The sequence below is a fragment of the Panthera pardus genome, unplaced genomic scaffold, assembly GCF_024362965.1.
Source record: "Panthera pardus isolate Hobbes unplaced genomic scaffold, ASM2436296v1 HiC_scaffold_11, whole genome shotgun sequence".
NCBI lineage: Eukaryota > Metazoa > Chordata > Mammalia > Carnivora > Felidae > Panthera > Panthera pardus.
Window position 1 is genome coordinate 102,680,345 of NW_026526666.1, and position 21,420 is coordinate 102,701,764.

The 21,420-nt window shown below is 58.4% G+C and overlaps 1 protein-coding gene across 1 annotated transcript in view; it reads right to left on the bottom strand.

Moving 5' to 3' along the window:
• Positions 1–340: 340 nt before the first annotated feature.
• The window catches only part of KCNAB2 (potassium voltage-gated channel subfamily A regulatory beta subunit 2), a 39,678-nt gene continuing 18,598 nt past the window's right edge, over positions 341–21,420 (bottom strand). Inside the window, 13 exon segments of the mRNA XM_053899068.1 lie at positions 341–559; positions 1,661–1,749; positions 2,100–2,220; positions 3,195–3,289; positions 3,471–3,528; positions 3,530–3,592; positions 5,366–5,451; positions 8,393–8,437; positions 9,184–9,270; positions 10,260–10,303; positions 11,008–11,052; positions 13,014–13,058; positions 15,797–15,876. Coding sequence (XP_053755043.1) covers positions 470–559; positions 1,661–1,749; positions 2,100–2,220; positions 3,195–3,289; positions 3,471–3,528; positions 3,530–3,592; positions 5,366–5,451; positions 8,393–8,437; positions 9,184–9,270; positions 10,260–10,303; positions 11,008–11,052; positions 13,014–13,058; positions 15,797–15,876 — 948 coding nt within the window. The 3' untranslated portion in view covers positions 341–469.

The following is a 21,420-nucleotide window of genomic DNA, read 5'->3' on the forward strand; positions in this document are numbered from 1 at the left end:
GGCAGAGGGGCCACGGGAGGAGCCAGACCTGGTTTCCTCTTTCCCACCCCCAACACCAGGTGGGGGTGCTCAGCAGAGGAGAGGCCAGCCCTGCTGCCCCCAGCACCCGACCGGGTCTCGGCCTGGCCTGGACTCGGGGCGTCTCTGGGAAAGGCCGAGGCTGGGAGAAAACGTGGTGGTCTCTTCCAGGAGGGTGAGCAGGGCTGCAGGCGAGCTTGGACGGGACCGCACCAACACCCTTCCCAGTCAGCGTGGTCTCCCCAGCACGGGTCAGAATTCCGTCCCGCGAAGCGGCGAATGGTGTCTTAGCAGCGACTTTTGAGATCTTTTTCCCACAACATCTCGTGCCGCGTGATGTTTTCTTTTTGATGCAAACCACACCCCTGACTTGGCTTCAAAACAGCTTAAGCGAGCGAACAGAGAGACTGGAGGGAAACAGAAACTGTCCGGGCAAGCGGCCGGGGGCTTCTTAGGATCTGTAGTCCTTTTTGCTGTAGGGTTTATTGCCCAAAATACTATCAATCTCGTGGATAATGGAAGACGACAGTTTTGGAAGGACCTGCGGGCAAGGAAGGACAAGGGCTAATCAGAATCCCACCAAGGAGACAGGACGGGCCTGTGGAGGAGGCTGGGTGACAGTCTTCCGGCCACTGCTGGCCCAGGCTTGTCCTGCCTCATCACATCAGCGTCCCGCTGAAGCCGATGGGGGCTATGCTGCTTTGGGTTCCAGAAGGTCTGGGGCAGAGAGGAAGCCTGCCCTGGTACACGCTCTGCACCTCAAATGCCAGAACGTGCTAGAACTATGTCTGGCAGGCATAAAATACAGATTCCAGGGCAGACACCGGATCTCCGCACCCCTAACCTACTTTTCCCAGCCTTCCCTATTTCAACCAACAGCAAGGCCACCCTTCCAGGTAACAAAACCCCACGGGCTAACTCTGACTGGACTCTCCCTCACCCTCAACCCGTCCTGAACATCTAGGAGCCAAGCAGCTGAGCTCGGGACCAGGGACCATCAACAGCCCTCTCCCAGGGGGCCCGCCGTCACTTCCCTGCGGGTCTTTCTGTTTCACCCCCTCCTGCTCCCTAAAGCCCTTCCCCCACTCAGCAGCCAGGCAGAGAGGGGTCCTGCCCCTCCTGTGCTCTTGGGGACTCCCGTCTCACCCAACAACCTCCCAAGTCCTTAGTGCCCCAGGCGCTGCCCCACCCCCTCTGCTCCGCCCACGCCCACCTGTGCCTCCTTTGCTCCCAGAATGCTTTTCCTCCAGGTAATTTGCACATCTCACTCCTCACCCTTCAAGCCTTTGCTCACGCGGCACTCTCTCAACAAGTCTACCCCCACGGCCCCCTTCAAACCGGGGCCCACGGCACCCCCACCCTGTTCTGTGCCCACTGGTGCCCCGGACCTTGCTCAATTTTTCCCCACAGTGCTTGTCACCCTCATGTTCTAATTTCCTCATTTACTGTCCACTGTGTGCTCTGAATTCAAGAGCAGGGCTTTTACTGGCTCAGTGACGTAGCCCAGACGCCCAGCACGGTGCCTGGCACATTGCAGGTGCCCAGCAAACACGTGCTGGACAAACGACGGAGCGGTACCTTGCGTTCAGCCCAAGGGCCGGGGGTGGGGGGGACACACCCAGCAGCCCCCTCCCCGACCCACCTGTATCGCTCCGATGTTCTCCATTAGCTGGTCTGCGCTGGAAGCACCCAGGAGCACGGAGCTGACTCCCTCGTTCCTTAGGCACCAGGCTGGGGCAGGAAGACCAGAGGTGAGGGGGGACACACCCAGGGCAGGGGCCCTTTCTGGCTCTGCCCTGTCCCTAACTGGGCCACACAGATCCAGCCTTTTGGTCATGGGGCTGAGGGTGCCCAGGAGGGTCCCCGTAAGCCTACAGCTCTGCATGCTGGGTTCTGCGGAAGCCCAGGCACCAACTGCTTGCAGGGGGGGGGGGGGGGAGGGGGAGGGGGCCCAAGTGCTCAGGGACCACCCCCCATTCTCTCCCCATGAATGTAAGGGCCCCATTGCCCATGGCTGCCTGATGGAGGTGTGGCCCCGGGGACCACGGTCAACCCTCCCCCCTCCCCCCCAGCACAGTTACCTATGGCCAGCTGGGGGAGGGTGCAGCCCAGGCGCTCAGCTATGGCCTGCAGCTCCTTCAGCTTGGCCTGCTGGCGCCGGCCCTCCTCGCTCAGGATCTTGTCTTTCAGCCACTGGTAGCCCTGGTTGTGGGGGGGGAGAAAGCACAGCCAACTGGTGAGGGCAGGTCACCTGGACCTCTGCGTGCAGACAGCTGGTGATTTGTGCCAAGGTAGCACCCCCACCCCTGCCTAACCGTGTCCCACTGCAGAACAGACCTGGGCAGGTGGAAGGATGGGGCCTGCTGAATCTGAAGCCAGAAGCTTCAGGGTCACTGAGGCGGGGTCCGAGTCAGGACCGGGGGCCTGGCAAGCCCGGGGTGAAGTGGGGGTGGGGGAAGAGGAATGCTTTGGCCGTTGGCCCAGAGGACCCCTTCCCCAGGCTCTGGGGGAGCTGTGGTCTTACCTGCCCCCACCCCTGGGATTGCAATGCCTTCCAGGGAATCTCTGATCTCGGTGTGGATTGGGCAGGAGTGGGTGGGACAGGCCTTCCTGTCTTTGAACCCCAGGCAGGGGGGCTCCAGTGCTGGATCTGCCCTGACCTGAGTAGGCCTTTCTCTGCCTGCTTCTCATCCCCCAAACCCTGCATTTGGGAGACCCTCCTGAGTCCCCACTGCCAGAGGCGTGTCTGCGTGGGGGGAACTTGTCCCAGGGGGTGGCCTCTGAGGGACAAATGAAGCAGCTCTGCAGCCCCCAGCCCAGAGGTCTCAGAGTTGGCCTAGAGAGTGTGTAGGGGGGGTACCCGTCGTGGGAGGGGCCATCCCAAATAGCACAGGTGGTCCGCCCAGCCCACGTTGTCAATGCTGAACCCAGCTGGGGGTGGCGAGGGATGTGAAGGGGACCTTTCACCCGGGGGGGCGCATCCCAAGAAGAGGACGGCCTTTCCGGAGGTGGGATCCGGCCAGCAAGGGCTCCAAGTTCGCTTTTCCTGGAACGGCCCCCACAAGGGCCCAGGAAGCCCCGCCCAGACCCATTGCGGCGGCCCCGCCCCAAATCTCATCGATCCAAAATGCCCGTCACGTGCCCGTCCCTTCCTCCCAGCCTGGCAGCTCTTTCACCTTTAAGGAGGCTCTTGAATAGGGCGGGATGCCACTGTCGTACTTTCCGGAAACGATGCCGCAGGCCAGAGGTGACCAGGTCATGGCGCCCACTCCTGGGAGAGGAAAGCCAGGCGAGGTCAGGCCCGGGGTGTGGGCGGGGCTAGGGAGCGAGGAGGAGGAGGAGGGGCGGAGCGAGAGGAGGGGCGGAGCTAGGGAGCGAGGAGGGGCCGGGCGAGAGGAAGGGGCGGGGCAGGGGAGAAAGGACGGGACGGGGCGGGGCGGGGGGGAGCCCACCTATCTTGTGGAAGAGCTCCGGCAGCTGGACCTCCACCTTCTCGCGCTGGAACATGTGGGTACTCGGCCTGCTCGCAGATGGGCGGGATCAGGTTGAACTGTCGGGCCACGGAATAGGCCTCCTATGAACGCAAATAGGACCGTGGATGGTCCCTGTCCGTCAGTGGGTCTGGGGGGCTGCTCGGGCAGCATGGAGGAGACACAAAGACATCCCCAGGAAACAGCCGGCTCACCTGCTCTCCCCCCACACTCCTCCCCGGGGAAATTCACCGCTTTCCTGGGAAACCGGTAGCCTGTCCCCCTACCGTCTCTGCTGGGAAAACGGGATGGGACCCCAGCGTTGAAGGCATGGGGAGGATTCTGGCACTTATTGGCCAGGTGGCCTTGGGCAAGGAGCTCACCCCTCTGTGCCTCAGTTTCCCTGTATGTTGTGAGGGTCAAGTGAGCCAACGGCGTTCACAGCCTTCAGGAGGGCAGTGCCTGCCTGCTATGGTGTTACTGTTTTTATCATGATCATTATTCCAGGGCCCTGGCCCTGGGATGATGGTGGCAGTGTCAGGAAAATGCTACGTCAGGAGGAAACGTAGCATCAGCCCATTTCTGGGACTTGGAGCTCAAGGTCTGGACTCTGCAGACTCTCCCTCTGCTCCTACTGGATGGGTGTGAGCCAGGGCTGATGTCTCCTGACAAGACTCCTGGGGAAGCCCTGCCTGCCAGCATGAGAGGCCCTTTCCTCTTCGGTTTCAGACTCAGTTTTTGCATCTGTAAAATGGAATAGGATACTGACACCTCAGAGAGCCCTGTTCTTGGCTCCAGGCAGCTTCAGAGAAATAGCAAGTACTCATTAATGCTGTGAATGCCAAAGGCTGATTAAAATCACAGGCTCCTAGAGTTGTGTTGAACTTGAAAATTCTGCTTAATTTTTGTGATGAAGTAGAAATCTGGGGCTCACTAGAGGAGAACCCCCCCCCCCCCAAGGATACCGGGATGTGGGGAATTCTGGGAGGAGGGGCACGGGAAGGGCTGAGGCCGGAGGGCCCTGGAGGCAGGGGTGGCAGGTCAGCCTCAGAGCCAGTCCTGGGAAGACCCGATCCCCAGGCCTCTGCTCTCCAACCTCTGAGGAGCACAGCGCCACCCCGCTGACCCTCCTGGGATACCCTGATACCAAGAGACATCTGCAGTCCTCTGTCCCTGATGGCTCCTGGAGGGAAATGACAAGGAAGGGGATGCTTTCCTGAAAGTGTGGGAAACGTGACGGATTAGGAGATGGAAGCCGGGCTCCCAACAGCAGCGCACATTCTGAGGCAGCCCAGGCCGGGCGCTACACCTGGCGACCCACCTCAGAGTGAGCTGGCTGACCTTGGGTGTGTTACTTAACCTCTCTGTGCCTCGGTATCCACATCTGAGAAACAGGATGACAGTAACGCTTCCTCCTAGGGCATAGGGGAGGTTTCAATGGGAGTCAGTCCGCATGAGGCCCTCAAGTCTAACGGCAGCTGGGGCATCATGAGAGCCGGGTGCAAGTGGCTGGTACTGTTACTGCTGCCGAGCGCTGGCTGAGCTCTAGGTTCTCTGCTAAGAGCTTCGCAACTGTTCTCTCGCCCTCAGAACAGCCTCCTGGGGGGTCATGCTAGCGGTCTTGTTCTACAGGTGCGAAAACCAAGGCTCAGAGAGGTGAGGCCATCTGTCCAGGGCCACACAGTGCTGGGATCCAAGTTAAGAGCACTGCCTACAGATGTGGCTGCCACAGGTTACCATACTGTCCCTCCCTGTAGTACCAAGTTGTCTGTGCCATCGGGACCAATGGCACTGAACGAGCCAGAGTCCTGGGTGTTCATCCCTAGAATGGGGCAGGGAACCCCATGGACACACATATGCCGATGAGGTCGCCGTACCATGATCTCCATGGAGCTCCAGCGTGACGTGCCCCAGTACATGGCCATCCCCTGGTTAATGACGTGGGTCATGGCGCGCACGGTCTCTGTCAGGAGAGAAGGGACACTGCGGGTCGGGGGTGGGGTGACTGGGGGCATGGGGCCCAGCCTGGGGGACATTCTGCAAAGACAGGTGGAGCAGGAGGTGGGGGGCTGCAAAGATGTCTTGCAAGCAATGTACTTCCTGGCTCCAGAGTCGGGTGTGGCTGGGGTTTCCAGGGACCACAGGAAAAAGGGAACCACAGCCCAAGCAGCTGGCCTTGAAAACAATTTCCCCCAGTAGTTATGAGTCTTACGGAATCTTTGAAAAATGGGTTCTAGATGGACGGTGGCATTTCTATGGCGGATTGGAGAGAGGAGGGAAAGGTGAGATCAGAGGATGTCATTCTAGACGGTGGAATGGTTGGGGGGGTGCGTCTCTAGTCTGGGGACGAATCACATTGGCAGAGGGCAACAGGAAGTTGCCTGTTTCGAGCCCCCCCGCTTCGGGGTGTCCCAGGTTCTCCCTGGGATCCGGAGGACTGAATAGAGAGGTAATAATGGCATCCGTCCGGACAGCGGGCAGGGTGGGGCCCTGGATGGTTCCAGATGTGTCCGCCAAGAGCCGGAAGTGGACATGGAAAGCCCCGTCTGTATCCGTCCCGGATTCTCAAACCAGCCCAGGAGCAGGCAAGGGGCCCTCGCCCCGGCTACACGATACACTCTTTCTAGTACTCAAAAAAAGTTTCTGAGAGATGAAAATCTGCCACTCATAGTCTCCCTACTGCTCCCGCACCAGGCTGTTTCAGCCCACGGGGATGCTGTGGTGTTAACGACATACTTGGCCTCGAATTTAAAGACCTCAAATGTCTCTCAGCTTTGCGGGGAGAAGGGCTGCGTCGTCAGACTCCTCGCTGGTCCCATACAGTGCTTGCAAGTGTCACGCCACAGGCAGGGCAGGAAGGGGGGCTCAAGAACAAGTGTCTGTCGAAACGAAGCGGCAACCTTGACCCCTGGAAGTCCTGTCTCTCCCAGGTGGCTTGCTCATCGGCTGCCGACATGGCGGGGGGCTGGGGGGCCCCTGAAGATGGCAGGGGGGGTGGGGAGGAGCCGGAGGAAGGAAGGAGAATGCGGGCTTTGTTTCACCCAAGCTCCCCCTTGAATGGCACAGACCCTTGGGCACCTTCTCCCGCAGAGAACGGCACCTCTGTTTTGGGGTGTAGTCCCCCCCCCATCCCGGGTCCCTGAGCGCCCCTTTCGGCCGAGGTCCCCTCTTTCGGTAGAAAGCTAAGGTAGCTGGGGCTTCTGGGGTGTTGGTCCTTGGGGCAGGTACGCCCAGGGGCCCCCGAAAAATCACACCTCGCCTTCCAGGCCTTCAGGCCGAACCCCTGCCCTCTCCTTCCTTCCAAGGTCGGGGACTGGGCTCCTCTCTGCCCATCCTCGGGAGGAGGCTGGCAGGGAGGCCCGAAGCCCCGCCCCAACCCCCAGGGACCACCGACAGGCCGCCCGGTTTGACTGCCCACACCACTCGATGCCAAGGGGGGACAGCTCTTGTCGGAAAGCCCGGGGGGCCCGGGAAGATATCTGCCCACACCCAAGGCCAAGCTCAGGCTTCTGGCCGCTGTCCTTGTCGGCTTCCTCAGAAACACTCCTAGGGTCCCTGTGACCATGCAGTGTAACCGCCGATTCTTTTCAGCCACGGCCTCGGCCCGCATGCCGGAGAGGGAAGCGACACCCTCGTTCCCCAGCCTGGCTCCCTCTCATCCCTCAGCACAGCTGTCTCCTCACCCGGGAAATGGCACGATACACTGAAGCACCCCTTCTTCCATGCAGAGAGGGGGTCCGCCGGGTGCCTGGGGGGCGGGGCGGGCCACCGGGGCAGCAGCCCGCCGGAGCCTGCGACCAGCTTGAGAGAGAAGGGGTCCCGGGCACGGCTGGCCGGGTGGGCCGGCCCACACACGGGAGTCCGGCACTCTGCGCTTCTGCCCAAGCCAATGTCAGCGGCCCCAGATGCAGGGACCACTGGGGACGACTGTCCTGCACCTCAATATTTAATGCCGGCCGGCAGCAGCAGGAGGGCCCGATCCTTCCAGCTGCTGCCAGAACCCACAGTACCTCCTGCCTCGTCACAAATAATACATGGGAGGGGTCAGGTGGCAGCACCAGTTGGCAGGGCAGGCGCCCTCCCACTGTGGGACACAGCCCGGCTCCCAGGGAGACCACGGCCTGCCCTGGGGCGGCCCTTAGCTCGGGGGCAGGCAGAGCCCACGCCAGGTCTCAGGGTTTGGCCTGCTCGAGTAGGTATCGTGCAAGGAGGCCAGTGACCGCGTTTTGATGGAGGGGTGGGGCTGCGTGGCAGGGGGCTCGAGAGCGGCAGGTGGCCCAGCCCGCTCAGGGGACGTGAGCACCACGCGCAGCCACGATGCTCGTGGAGGAGCCCGCGTGCCGTGACGGGGCAGCTGGCCACCGGTGTGTTTTGCTTCTGCTTGTGGCAGGAGCTTAGCAGACGTGACCTACAACGTTAAGACGCGCTGGAGGCCGCTCGTCCTAGGGATCCCCCCGGTGTTGACTCCTGTGGGCCCCTGGTCTCCCCAACCCTCTCCCAGACCATCCAGGGTCAAGGTTTCAGGCGCCCATCCCAGCATCCTCAAATCAAGAGGAGCCCTGGTGGACAGACAGCCGGCCTCGAGGATCACGGCAGTGCAAGGCGGGGGGGGGGGGGGGGTTGGGGGGGCAGGGTGGGGGGGGTCATGCATGGGGCGGGGGGGCGGGGGGGGCAGGAGAAATGAAATGGCAGCGCTGGCCAGGCGGGGGGTGAGGGCGGGGGCTCCACACTGCTTTGCTTTTCCTTCACTTGCAAGATGTTCTCATAGGGTGCTTATTTTTCCTTTATGCATTTTATGGAGAAGTTTGTCTTGGGGGGAAAGAGAGTGGTGTAAATAAAAACACTGTCTCATAAAATGCAGCTTGGACACAGGAGTCAATAGTCGGGCTAAGGGTACTGTGTACCTTCTATGATGAATGTCCTTGACTTGGAGGAACTAAATGGGTCCCCTGGTGATAAAGAAAGATTTAAAGAGACCAGAGTTTATAGCTGTGGGAACACGGACAGGCGCGGCATGACAGAGAGCGTGGGGAGGGGACGCACAAATCTTCCCAGAATACTCATTTTGTTTAAAGACAAAAAAACGAAAAGACAAAAACCAAACAGACCACACAGACCCCACACGCAAATATATACACGCACGCGTGCACGGTATATATAGAAACAAATGAAGAAAAAATAACTCGAACACAACTTCATTTTCCAAATCCCTGAAGCAGCAAAGCACAAATGAGGAGCCTGAAGCAGGAATGGCGGGGGGGGGGGGGGGGGGGGGGGGCGGGGGGGGGGTGATGGGAGGGCGGAGATGGCGGGAGAGGAAAGAATAAATACGCGGCAAAGAAACCAAAACTGCTTTTCAAAGCACCGCTCCTCTAAGTAACAATTTACCTCTCAGAGCAAGAGGCCCCTAAAGCCTCCCGGCAGAACGGGAGTATGACTGAAAAGAACACAGCAGTTGCAAACAGCCATCGTATCGTGACTTCATTTAGCTACGGAATAGTAAGAGCTGAGAGGAGAGAACATTCCACTCGGTTCTGAACCCGGGAGGGGGCGTAGAGCCCGCACGGATCAGGTGCATAAGGACCCAAGGCCAGGACGGGGACTCGGGGACTCCGCCTGGAGGTGCCAGCCCCCCCCCCCCCGCCCCGCCCGCCCCCAGCAGCCGGGAGGCCTGGGTGCCCCGCGGAGAACCCACCTTCCATGGGCGTGTTGGGGTCCGGGCGGTTGGCAAACACCACATCCACGTACTCCAACTGGAGCCGCTCCAGCGAGGCTTTCAGACCTGGGGGGCGGAGTCAGGAGGGGTGGTCACCGTCTTCACTGACACTGCTGGGCCAGTGTCACCCGCGCACCTGCGTGCGGCACAGGGAGCAAGAGGTCCCAGGCACCCGGAGCCGTCACACGGCGTGGGGACCCATGTGGGCAGGCGCCACCGGAGGTGAAGAAAAGCCAGGACCTAAGTGGGTGCACGCCCCAAAGCGGGGGGTCGTGTGGTCGGGTCCACAGGCCAATGCTCTGTGACTGCACGAAGGGGTGCCCTCCTGCACGCCCTGGGGGCCCACATGGAGAGCCAGGTTCTCCCGCACGGAGTGGGAGCTGCATCCCTGTCCACGCACCAAAGGCGCAGATCACCAGTGAGCGCTGAGCAAGGGCTCAGAGCAGAGCCGCACAGAGCCTGCTGGGGCTGCGGGGGCCGCAGCAAAGCCCCCCTAATCGTGTGATTCTTAAAGGGACGGGTGTGTCATCTGGGAGCCCAGGTGGAAAAAGGCACAAAGATGACACAAGTATAGGATAAGCGGGACAGCCTACCCGACCCCTCTCTCTCTACACCCCCCCCCCCGCCTCTCTCTCTCTCTCTTTCTCTCACTTGTGCACAGAGCGCCTGGCTGTGTCTGCACCTTTCCTGGGTTCTTCCCAGTCCTCCCCCAAATCCCAGAGGTGGCCACTCTTCCCACACTCATTTTACAGATGTTGCCACAGAGGCTTGGGGAAGTGATGTCCCTTGCTCAGGACCACCAGTCAGCATGGGGCCCGGCCCAGGCCTGTCTTGTCTTCCCCAGGACCACAATGCCCATCTGAAGGCGGTGGTGCCCTGCTCTGGTGACGCGGAGGCTGGGTGGAAGGAGAGGGTGGGACCAGAGCGAGGGGCATCTCCAGGCCTAGGCCTGCATGTGTGGCTGGTGGGCGGGGGCACTCTGTGTCCTTCACTTGGGCATCTGCAGGAGGCTCCGTGGGTTCAGGGGCCGTGTGGGGCCAGCGCGCCTCCCTCACCTTCTATTATGTGCTTCCTGGAAAGGCCCCTCTCGGTCTCCGCTCTGAAAAACAGCACAACAGCGTGTGTGATGTTGCAAGCGGTTTTGGGGGAAATGTTCATGATGCAACGTTAGGCCAAGAAAAGTAGGTCAGTGAGTGCCACGTGCATCTGATTCCACTTGGGAGACAAACCACAGGCTCCAGGGGTGCGTTCATGCAGCCAGGAGGAGGGGCGCTGCCCCGCCGGCCTGGGGGAGTGGGGGTGGATGCAGGGGGAGGGGACTCCGGGTTCCAATCGGCCCTTCTGTTTTGCTTAGATTTTTTTTTTTTTTTAAGTGAAGAATGAATCATATTTATAATTCCTAGGAAGCCGATTTGGTCCGGTCCTAGAGACAATGAGGGGCCAGACCGCTGGAAACGGGCAGGGGTGGTCTGTGGCCAGGGAAGGTAGCACGTGGTTGAGACAGTCCACGAATTTTCTAGGTTTTCCAGAGTTTTGGGGATGTTACCCCTGTAATCAGAAAAAGAAAAAAAACAAAAACAAAAACCAAGCCCATGAAGGTAAAAAATACAAATGAAACAAGGTTTGAGTAAAAGGCAACTCAGCCGAAGCTGCTTTTCCGGGACTTGATGTCCCTCAGTGGGGCTGGGCACCGGCCGGGGCAGATGGCTGCACAAACACCCCCCGCCCCGGGAGAGCCTCCGATTCGGGGCCGTGGCTGCTGACCCCTGACCCCGGCCGGGAGCATGCCTGCGCTGCACCTACTTTCCTCCCCAGAAGATCTTGGTGGTGATGACCAGGCTGGACCGTCTGCGAACAGAAGAAGAGGGGTGTTACTGGACGTAGCTGGGGTGGGGAGGGGTGTCTTCAGTTTACAAAGAGGGTCCTAAACACCCTTCTCATCTGGGAGCACGGGGTGTGAAAAGGGTGCTTCGAGATCATTTCATGTTTGCCGTGTGCGAGCCCGGGGTCCTGGGGCTCCCCGCTGAGCCAGGAGACAAGCCACAGACGCAACTAACTCATTTTGAAGTTGGGCAGTGGGGGCCGGGGGGGGGGAATGGAGTCTCACGCACCAGACCAGAGCCCAGAGCAGGACACACACTGGGGGGTGCAGGGAGCACGCTCCCAGGAGGTCAATGCAGGGGCTGCAGCAGAAGGAGGGGCTCCAGTGGGGATGCCGAAGGCGAGGGGGCCAAGCAGGCTGGCTCTTCCCCTATAGGCCGGAGACAGGCTTTCAGAAAGCGGTTTGTGGGACGGCCTTGGGGAGAGCCTGGGGCACCCGGAGGGAGAGACAGGTGGGTGGCGCAGGACCCGGGGTGTGAGGGAGCTGGTGTGTGGGGTGATGGAAAGCCCCGAGGGAAAGGAATAGATTCGGGCCTCCTGCTGTGAATCCACAAGAGGCAGGAGCTGACACCTGTTTGGTCCTGGAGGGATGGGCAGGGATAAGGATGGAGCCTCCAGGCCACATCTCATCAAGACCCTTCCCAGGGGACGGGGTGCCCGGGTCCCCTGTGGTTGTGTTTTCCTCCCTTGGAAGCAGGGGGGCTGCTCAGGAAATAGCTCCTCAAAGTCAGAAGCTGTGGCCCCCTTGAGCTCCGTCTCCAGGCAGGGGGGTGACCGGATATGCATTTCCCGAGGTATTCACCTAAGACCTAACCAGGGGACCCACTAATACATGCGATTTCCTTTAATTATTGCGTGAGGAGGAATTTTGTGATGAATTAGAGCCGAGAAGAAACAAACAGCTCCGTTGGGACAAGAGGAAGGGTGTCTGTCATCTGTCCCCAGGGGGTTTTGCACTCGCTGGCGGGGGGGGGGGGGGGGTTGGGGGGCAGCTTTACAACAGCTTCTGCTGTTTCTGAAAATAAACACATGCAGGCCTCAAGGGGCCCCCCAAGTGCAGGCGAGTGCCCAGCCCCGTCTGTCCTGGGGAGGGTGGAACCCTCAGGCTTCTGAGCGCCTTGTGGGAGGGCCCTGAGCAGCTTGTGGGGGGACCCCAGCCACAAGGGCCACCACTCCCCAGACAAGTGTGATGGCCCTTAGCTGGCCAGCCGTTTGACAGACTCGGGCCCTCGAGCCTCAGGACAGCCCTGCCAGGGAGGCCAGACGTGGTCCCTTTACAGGTAGGGCCAGTGGCAAAGGGTGGAGTCCAAGTCCGGAGAAGGATGTCCCTCTCCTCAGTGGCTACACCCTCTGCCTTACCCGGGCCATCCGGGAAGTCCTCATGTCCAGATCTTTTTGGCCTGACACAAATCAGAGCACAAACTAGTTCCCTGGCCCCCTGAATCCCTGCTGGACCAGAGGTAGAGATCAGAGGCAGAGGAGCAGAGTCAGGGGCACAAGGACTACCCCCCCCACCCCGCTCGACTCCCCCCTCAAGCAGAGATGCCTCTGGTCTTGGGGAACGGAGTTTGGCACCTCACTTGGTGACTCAGCCGAAGCTTCCTGCCTCACCACAGCATCCCCCACCACGGTGTGAATGCTCTCTACCCCTGGAGACAGCCCGGGGCTGGAATATTCGCCCCAGTGAGAACAGTTCTGAGAAGTTCCAGGCTTTCGAAGGACTGGCCGGCTGCCCAAGGGCCAATGAGGCCTCACTGAGCACTCCACTGGGCAATAGGAAAGAGCAGCTTCGGGGCCCTAGCCGGAGCTCGCCCAGGACCCAGAACGCATCTGTCCCTCACGGTGCCCTCCTCCCTCCCGCCTGCCTTTTCCACGCTTTTCCCTGTGTGCGCCCTGGACACTGACCACAGAGAGAACAGGGTAATTACCTCCATCCCTTCTTCTTGATGATGTTTCCTAATACCACTTCAGCCCTGCAGGAAAGACCGAGATACGGGGATTTCATTACAGCGCGACAAAAACGTTAAACCTTGCCCCTACCATGACAATGGGCCACTTGGTCCCCTCTGTGGAAATGCCACTGGGGCCACAGAGCCAGGCTGTTCACGCTCGCCTTGCCTTGGACGCTTCATTCCAGAACGAGGAGAGAGCCTGCGAGCGGCTGTCACCCCCCATGAAGGTGGCCGTGAACGGTGCCCCTGCAGGAGCCTGTACAAGCAGACGGCTCCAGCTCTCACAGAGAAGGAAGGGGCTGATGTCCTGTTGGTGAGGCCTGCCGTATCCCGTTTCCCTGGCCTGCTGGAAATTCACCGGGGAAGATGTTTGGCAACGTTCCGTGGGTGAAGTTTCCAGAGAAGTGTCTATATATTTTTTAAAAAGGTAAATTATTCATCAAGTGCATCCTCTCTTTTCAGAGACGATCAACATGTATTCAGGGCCAGGGGCTGAATTTCCAGCAGGGTGCATGCGTGTGTGTGTGTGTTCACGTGTGTGGGTGCGTGCATCTCTCTTGTTTCTTGCTTTTGAACGCTAAAGAGACAAACGCCATGAGGACTGCTCTCTGTTCTTTTTGGCGTCACTCTGGCCCTGCACCAAACCTGGGCTAGCGGGGGTCACGGGCGGGGCTGTTCCAGCCTTGCCTGGCACTGTAGCGCTGGCTTAACTTTTAAGAACTTTCTGCTTGTAGCGAAATGTTTCTGAGTAAAAACAACAGACGGAGAATGATCCATACCCAGTGCTACATTCCAATTATAAAAGCGCCTGAGTCATCCACTCAGAAATAATGGGCTCTAATTTGCAAGCTGTTCAGCATACATTCTGAATGCTCGTCATTCGTGGTCAAGACGTACAGAAATTCACTCAGCCCTGGGCCTCTTCCTTTTATTCCTTGGCCCCTCATTTGTGGGACAAAAGATGAGGAAAGGAGGAAGGGAGAAAAATGAGGAGTGGTCCTGGGGTTGCAGGAGCTGTAGACCATCGGCTAATCAAAGCCTGTTGCTTGTGGCTGTGAATTCTTGTGGCCCTGCATTTGGGAAGCCTGACATCTGCTTGGGGCTGGGGTGGGGGGGCGGCGGTGGAGCGGGTACAGAAATCCTGCAGCTCTCTGGTAAGCGCCCAAATTAGCATCAGCATAAGAAGCAGGGGGCTCAGCAAAATATGTGCTTGGCATTCTGGTTAGCAAGAGGGACAGTGCCTGGCCCAGAAGCCACCAGAGGAGCCCGGCAGCCCCCCCACCGCCCCCCAGAACAGCTTCTTCTGGCCTGTCCCTTGCTTCCCGTGTGGGTCACTGCTGGCACCATGCCACTGATGGGACTGAGGGCTGGACTGAGAAGGAGCCGCAGAGGCGTGCGGAGGAGAGGACAGGATGAGGGCAGTGGGCTCCAGGGGTAACAATAACCCACCGGAAGCTGCTCTGAGTCCCCGGCTGCCGGCAAGGGGCTCCGAGAGGCCCTGAGGCTGCCAGGTACCCAGTGCATTTGCCCTGCTATGCCAGCCCTGGGTGTCCAGTTCTTCGGGGGGAGTGAAGACAGGGACACAGGGAGTGTGGCGGCTGTGGAGTGGGGTGTGCAAGGCTTGTACACGGGGCCAGGCCATCTGGAGCCCGAGAAGGCTGCCTGGAGCTGTCTGCCGCGTGCTCTCATGGGCAGCGAAACCAAGGCAGGAGCAGGGCCAGGGAACGCCTGCGGGCCTGGCATCCGCATCGGGCTTTTCTACCTCTGACCCTTTGCTTGGTTCATCTGTCTGGAAAGCATTTCACTTTGATGGGAAGAAGCTGCCAGCAGGGAGGGGTTAGGAGGGGGCTGCAGCACCGGGGGGGGGGGGCGGTGCAGAGGGCTGCTGACAGGGACTGAGGAGATCTGGGGGTCCCAGTGCAGGTTCCTGGGGCTGTCAGATCCTCAGACCCTGGGTTGAGACTTGAGAAAACGCCCTGCTGGGTCCCTGATTCTCAGAGCTCTGGGCCTCAACTCAAGCCTCAGGTAAGAACCCAGAGCCCTCAAGGCAGGTGCTGGCCCCGCAGCAGCCACGGTGCACAGCCAGCCCGGCTGCAGCCGACCCAGCTGATGGGAACTTGGCTCGCCCCAGGCAGGAGGGGCCAGAGGGAGGACGAACAGAGAGCCAACAGATGACTTCACAAACAAAAGCTGACTTTTGGAAACCCGATGCAGGAGAGTGGATGATTTGATTACAGCTAGTCTTTAAAACTGAAGCCAGCAGCCTTGGCTGAAGAGGGCTTTTACATAATTGAGTAGGGAAGTTCACTGCCAAGATGGGAAGTGCTTCCTACAGTGCTCGGCTGGCCAGACTCTGCTCCCCCCCAGCTCGAGAGGCCCTGCCGTTCCCTACAGCCCTCACTGTACCATTAAGACGTGGGAATGTCAGGCATGTGGTGCTGGCCGCAGGAGCGCGGGGGACGGACGACAGCTTAATCAGGCTCTGGCCCAGCACAGCATCTCAGGCACCAGAGGGACTGTGGTCCTCTCTGTGTTTGGATACATGGGGAGTTTAGTAAGTGACCGGTGTCCCAGTGTTCTGCAATTCTGGCCCCATACAAACAACACCTTCTGAAGCCACTTAGACTTTAGAAAAGCAGGCAGAGTGGGAGGCCCATTTGTGGACGTTTGGGAACAAGGACCGGAGTACCAGCAGCTCTGGTTCTTCCCAGGGAAGCCAGGGCCTGCACCACACTTTCCCCACGAGAAAAGACACGTACTTGCCCGCCGCGTAGACTTCTGCAGTATCGAAGAGGTTGATGCCATTGTCGTAGGCCAAGGTCATCAGCTGCTCTGCTATCTGAAATGAGAAAACCAGGCCGCTAGTGTCCTGCCAGGCTGGGGGGCGTGCCTGGGGTTCCAGGGCATCGCCTCGTGGCTGGGGGGTCCCCTGTCCTGCCAGGGCTGGGGGGTCCAGGCCCTGCACCCGGGGCTCCGTTCGGCCTCTCCTGCCGAGGGACAGGCATGGAGGCAGCTCTCAGCAGCGGACCCACAAGAAGGAACAGCTTATGGGTTGCGAGTTTCAGGCAAGCGGGACTCTTACCTGTTGGGTCATCACAAAGCTTAGCACCTATACCAGGTTGAACACAGCCCCCCCCGATAGGAGGGCGATAGATCCGGGGGGCGGGGCGGGAAATGAATACGTTTTTAAAGCTACGGCTACGACGTGTCCTGTGGCCGCATGCCCGATGCCTTCCCAGCAACCACACGAGGATGATGTTACTACTGTTTGCAGGTGGAGGAAATGCCACCCTCGGCCGGCAGGCACGCTGGCCTCACGGGAGGCCAGAGTTTGCTGCCCAGGCTGGTCTAAGTATGAGCTCGCGCTTCAGCAGCAGTGACCCACTGGGAGTGGGGGTGAGGCTCGAGCAGCCGGGGGAGGCCCCCCTGCCATCAGCAGCCCCCCCACGCTGCAGCGGAGAACTCTGCCGGTCCTCTGGACAGCGCAGGTGTCCCTTTGAGAGTCGTGGAGGCGAAACTCCCCCGCCCCTCACTCCTCAAAGCTCAGCTCGGGTGCCGAGCCTGCGTCCCCAGCTGCCCAGGGTGGGCTCGGTAACACTCCACAACCTTCAAAACCCGTAGGACGAACAGCCAGCCACATTTGGGTTCGCAGAGATTCTCTCCATACCGGACTCAGAAGCCCCATGGGCCGGACAGGTATGGAGGGTGAGGCCGGTGGCCGGTGGGGAACCCACACTCCGTCTCTGCCCCTGGAAGGCAGCTCAGCGTGACCACACTCCTTGAGTTTTTTCAAGAGAAGCCAGAGATCCAGGGAATTTGGGGGTGGTAAAACTTTCCTGATTTTTCAAACGTGGGCAAGGAACCCCAAATATTTCTGATACTGAGCAGGCCAAAGCTAACTCCCCTCAGTCAGCAGCTGTCATTTGAGTCAGAAAGCCCAGGGGGTGGTAAGGCTGTCCGCGGGGGATGTTTTGGATCCACCTGCAGGGCTGACGGCTTCACTGGCACTTAAGTGTGATCACGCTGTCGGGAGGCGTCCGGGCGCCCTCCCGGAGCCTCCCCCAAACCCCCATGCATCTCTCTCCACCTCGGGGGTCGCTTTCTTGCTCTTCAGCGCTCCAGGCACAGCAGGCTCCCTCACCAGTTCGTCTTGTCTTCATCCAGACTTTTCCGGGGTGCGTCCCACCAAGCTGCCCGAGCTCTGCCCGGGAGAGCACCCGGCGCTGGGCCCAGGCAGGGTTATACAGACGGTTTGGGGGTGACGCTGCCTCCTGGGGAGGGTTCTGAGCCGAGGTGACTCAGGGCCAGGGCTTTTATTTTGATACTTCAGACACTGCCCACTGTGGATATTCTGCTCTCTGCTCTTCGCACGCTACATCTTGGAAATCAACCCAAACTAGTTAAAACGATTTAAAAACCGTGGTCAAATATGCGTAACATAAAATTTACCACTTTAACCTTTTTAGTATACAGTTCTGTGACATTAAGTACATGCATGTTGTACAGCCATCACCCCCGCCCACTTCCAGAACTTTCTCATCTCCCCAAACAGAAACTCTGTTCTCACGACACACTAACTTTCCATGCCTCCCTCCCCCCCAGCCCCTTGGTGCCCACCCATCTATTCTCCGTTTCTATATTTTTGACTCCCCTAGTTACCCCATATGAGTGGAGTCTCACAGTGTCTTTCTGTGACTGGCTGGCTTATCTCATTAGCTTGGTGCCTTTAAGTTTCCTCCATGTCGTAGTGTGGGTCAGGATTTACACGGCTGGGCTTTGAAGGATGGTTAGGAGTCTGTCAGGCAGGAAGGGGGAGAGTAGGTGGAGGGGGGTGGTAGAAGGAGGGTAGCTTGCTGTGTCTTGTCCTTCCTGTGCGCAGGTCCAACACCTGGGCCTCCTCCTTGCCCAGCTTTCTCTTACTCCAGCATCAGAACTTTGGCCGGTCCTTCCAGCTCCCCCTTGAAGCTGATCTAAAATCGGACCCCCCCTGCCCACCTCCACTGAAGCCATCTGGTCCAAGCCAGAATGCCCTCGGCTGGGTTTCTGTGGTAGCCCCTGACTCTCTCCACTTCTGTCCTTGCCTCCAACACTCTACCTGAGCAAAGTGCGGTCCACAGACCAGCAGCATCAGCATCGCAAATGCAGAATCCCAGGCTCTGGCCCAGACCTGTCACAGCAGAACCTGCATTTTAACTGGATTTCCAGGAGGTTCATGCATACATTACAACTTGAAAAGCAGCCCCCACCATCTGGCGGGAGGGACTGGCTGTCCTCAGTGGAGCAGCCAGAGTGAGCCTTTTGAGTTAAGTCAGGTCAAATTTCCTCTGTCCAAAAATCCCCAGTGGCTTCTCTGCCATGGATGGTCAAAGCCAAAGTCCTCACCAGATCTGCTCCCTCACCTCTGATCCCATCTCTTGACCTGAGGCTCCTCCTGTGGCCTCTTGGAGGCTGGGGACAGTCCTGTTCCCTTGGCCTGGAATGCTCTCTCTCTGAATCACCACATGGCTCACTCTCACTCCAGCTTTCCTGATCGTCCTGCATAAATTGGGAGCCCACATCCCAGAACTCCTTTCTCTGCTTTCTTGTTCTCTGTGGTTGACTAAATAACAGCTCCTGGAGCCTGTGAATGGTCCTTTGGGTAGAAAAAGGGTCTCTGTAGATGTGACTACATTAAGGGTCTTGAGATAGGCGATGCTCTCAGATTGTCATGTGGGCCCTGAATGCTACAGGTGTCCTTGTAGGAGGGAGGCAGAGGAAGGATCTGACACAGAGGAGCGTGAACGTAACCACAGAGGCCGAGGCTGGAGTGATGTGGTCACAGAGGACTGTGAGAAAAGAAATTTCTGTAGTTCTAAAACCATGCAGTTGGTGGTAATTCGTTAATGCAGCCACAGGACACATCTCTCCCTCAGAGATAAGATGTGCTTACGGTCTGTCCCCCTCCCCAGAAAGATAGCAGCCGATGACAGGGACCTGGCACTCTGCGGGTGCCCACCAGGCACGAGCTGGGTGGAGACCGTCTTCAGCTGGCCCCGGAGGCCTCCAGACCGCCCTCCCCCACCACCTCCTCACTGCCCCTGTCTACGCCTTGCTCCTCCCTTCCTGTGCCAGGGAGACCTCCTCCTGTTCACTGAGCTAGAGCACGAGTGCTGTGAACACGCCTAGATCCCACCCCCACGGAGGACGGAAGCCGGGCAAATTCGCACAAACCAGGCCCTGGCCGCCATGCACGGAAGATTAGCAGGCTCTGACTCAGAGGACACCCGTCCCATTTCACCTGTCGCTTAGCAGAAAGACATAAACACGATCCTAACCACACCAGGACGGTGAGAAAGAGAATGAGGGCCCGGGAATTTTCAGGGCTGGGCTTTTTATTTTTGTCAATGCTAGGATTTTGGTATAATTCCTCTTCGGGTTTTTCTATGTGAATATATGCTTTTTCCCTGCAGAACTACGGCTCTAACACACAGACCGCTGCAGGTGCTGTTATCCACGCACTCTCTCTGGGCCTGTTCCCGTCATTCTTCAAAACGTGACTTCTGAAGACTTCCGCTCTGTGGGCGTTGTCCTACTTTATGTGATGGGGCCTCTATTTTGTGAGTGGCTATTTCCAACATCAGAAACTAATGGCAGGAGGAACTTTAGGAGACACGTGGGCCTCCTCCCTTCCGCTCCTACTCGGGGGACCAGGAACCCATCCCATCCCAGACCTTGGCCCCCCTCCAGGATTCTCCAGGTAGACCTCGGGCACCTGACGTGTCTCTGGAGCTCTGTGTCCTCGAAATAGGGCTAACACTACCTCCCTGGGTCGATGGAGGATGGAGTGTCATGATAAATGTCAAGTTTAGGGGTGCCTGGGCGGCTCAGTCGGTTGAGCGTCCAACTTCGGCTCCGGTCATGATCTCACAGTTCGAGGGTTCGAGCCCCGTGTCGGGCTCTGTGCGGACAGCTCGGAGCCTGGAGCCTGCTTTGGATTCTGTGTCTCCCTCTCTCTCAGCCCCTCCCCTGCTCACGCTCTCTTTCTCTCTCAAAAATAAACATTAAACAAGTTAAAAAAATAAATAAATGTAAAGATTGTAGCTACTATCCTTATTAGATTTTTAATGCCCGGGCCGCTTTGAACGCATGCTCTGAAGAGGAGTTTTTCGCCTGAGCAGCCGTGTCAGGTCACAGGAAGGGCACCAGACTAGAGGTTGGAAACCTGACTCTGACCAGGGCGGCCCCCACACCAGGCCACATGATCAGAGCTTTACTAACACTCTGCCAGGCTCCCCGGGGCCACAGCCCCACAGACATCTGCAGCGAGCTGCTGTGAACCCAGAAGGCCGGGAACGGCAGACCTTTTCTGGGACGGACCAGAGAGTAAAGACTGCAGTCTTTGTGGGCGGTGGGGTTCTGGGAAAGTGGCCATTACAATATGTAAATGGGTGGGCGTGGCCGCCAGTCAATAAAATTTTATTTATAAACACCTGGTTGTGGAATTCATAGAGATAGTAGAATAGAGGCTCCCCAGGGGCTGGGGGATTATTCCCTCATTGGTTCCAGAGTTTTGTTTAGGGCGATGCAAAATTCTGGAAATAGACGGTGGTGATGGTTGCACGGCAAAGGGAATGTACTTAATGCCCCTGAACTGTACGCTTATAAACGGTTAACGTGGTAAATTTTATATTATGCATACTTAACCACAATAAAAATGATGCAAATGGCAAATCTTATGTTTCATATACTTAGTTAAAAGAAAAAAAAAAAAAGAACCAAAACTGGGCTGGGGGCCAGAGTTGGCCCGAGGGCCATGCTGCTCACTGCCGTTTGCAGAGTCCTGCCGGGGAACACCACTTTGCCACAGAAAATCCACCGGCTCCTTGTTTCTGTATCTCCCCGGCATCACGGCGTCTTATGTACAAAAGGGAGCTCTAAAAACAGGACCCCGTTTCTGGATTCTTTGGCAGGGCAAGCACCTTCCTCTGGACACACCGTGCTCCAGGTGGGGCACCCGTCTGGAATGCGCAGTGGCCCGTGGCCACCCTGGTCTGGGCAGGAAGCCAGCCGGCTAGAGAATAAAACCCGGCCATCCATCTGAACCGCGGCGAGGTGGGCCCCTCATCCTTGACGTATTGATCTTGTTGGACACTAAATGTAGGATTTAATACGAAAATTCTGCTTGCTCCCTCGCTCAATCACTTTCGCCTGCCAGGACCTTTTAGAACCCCAAATCTGTCATCTATTGTGTCCGCTGTCCTCCCAGCTTTGTGTCACCTGGAAACGACTTCTGGTATCTTCACACGTGTCACTATATACAGGACGGAGACGCGGCGGAGGCCAGAACCAGCGAGGCCGCCACTGGATCGTTAATCGATACTCAGGGCGCAATGTATCTGTTGGT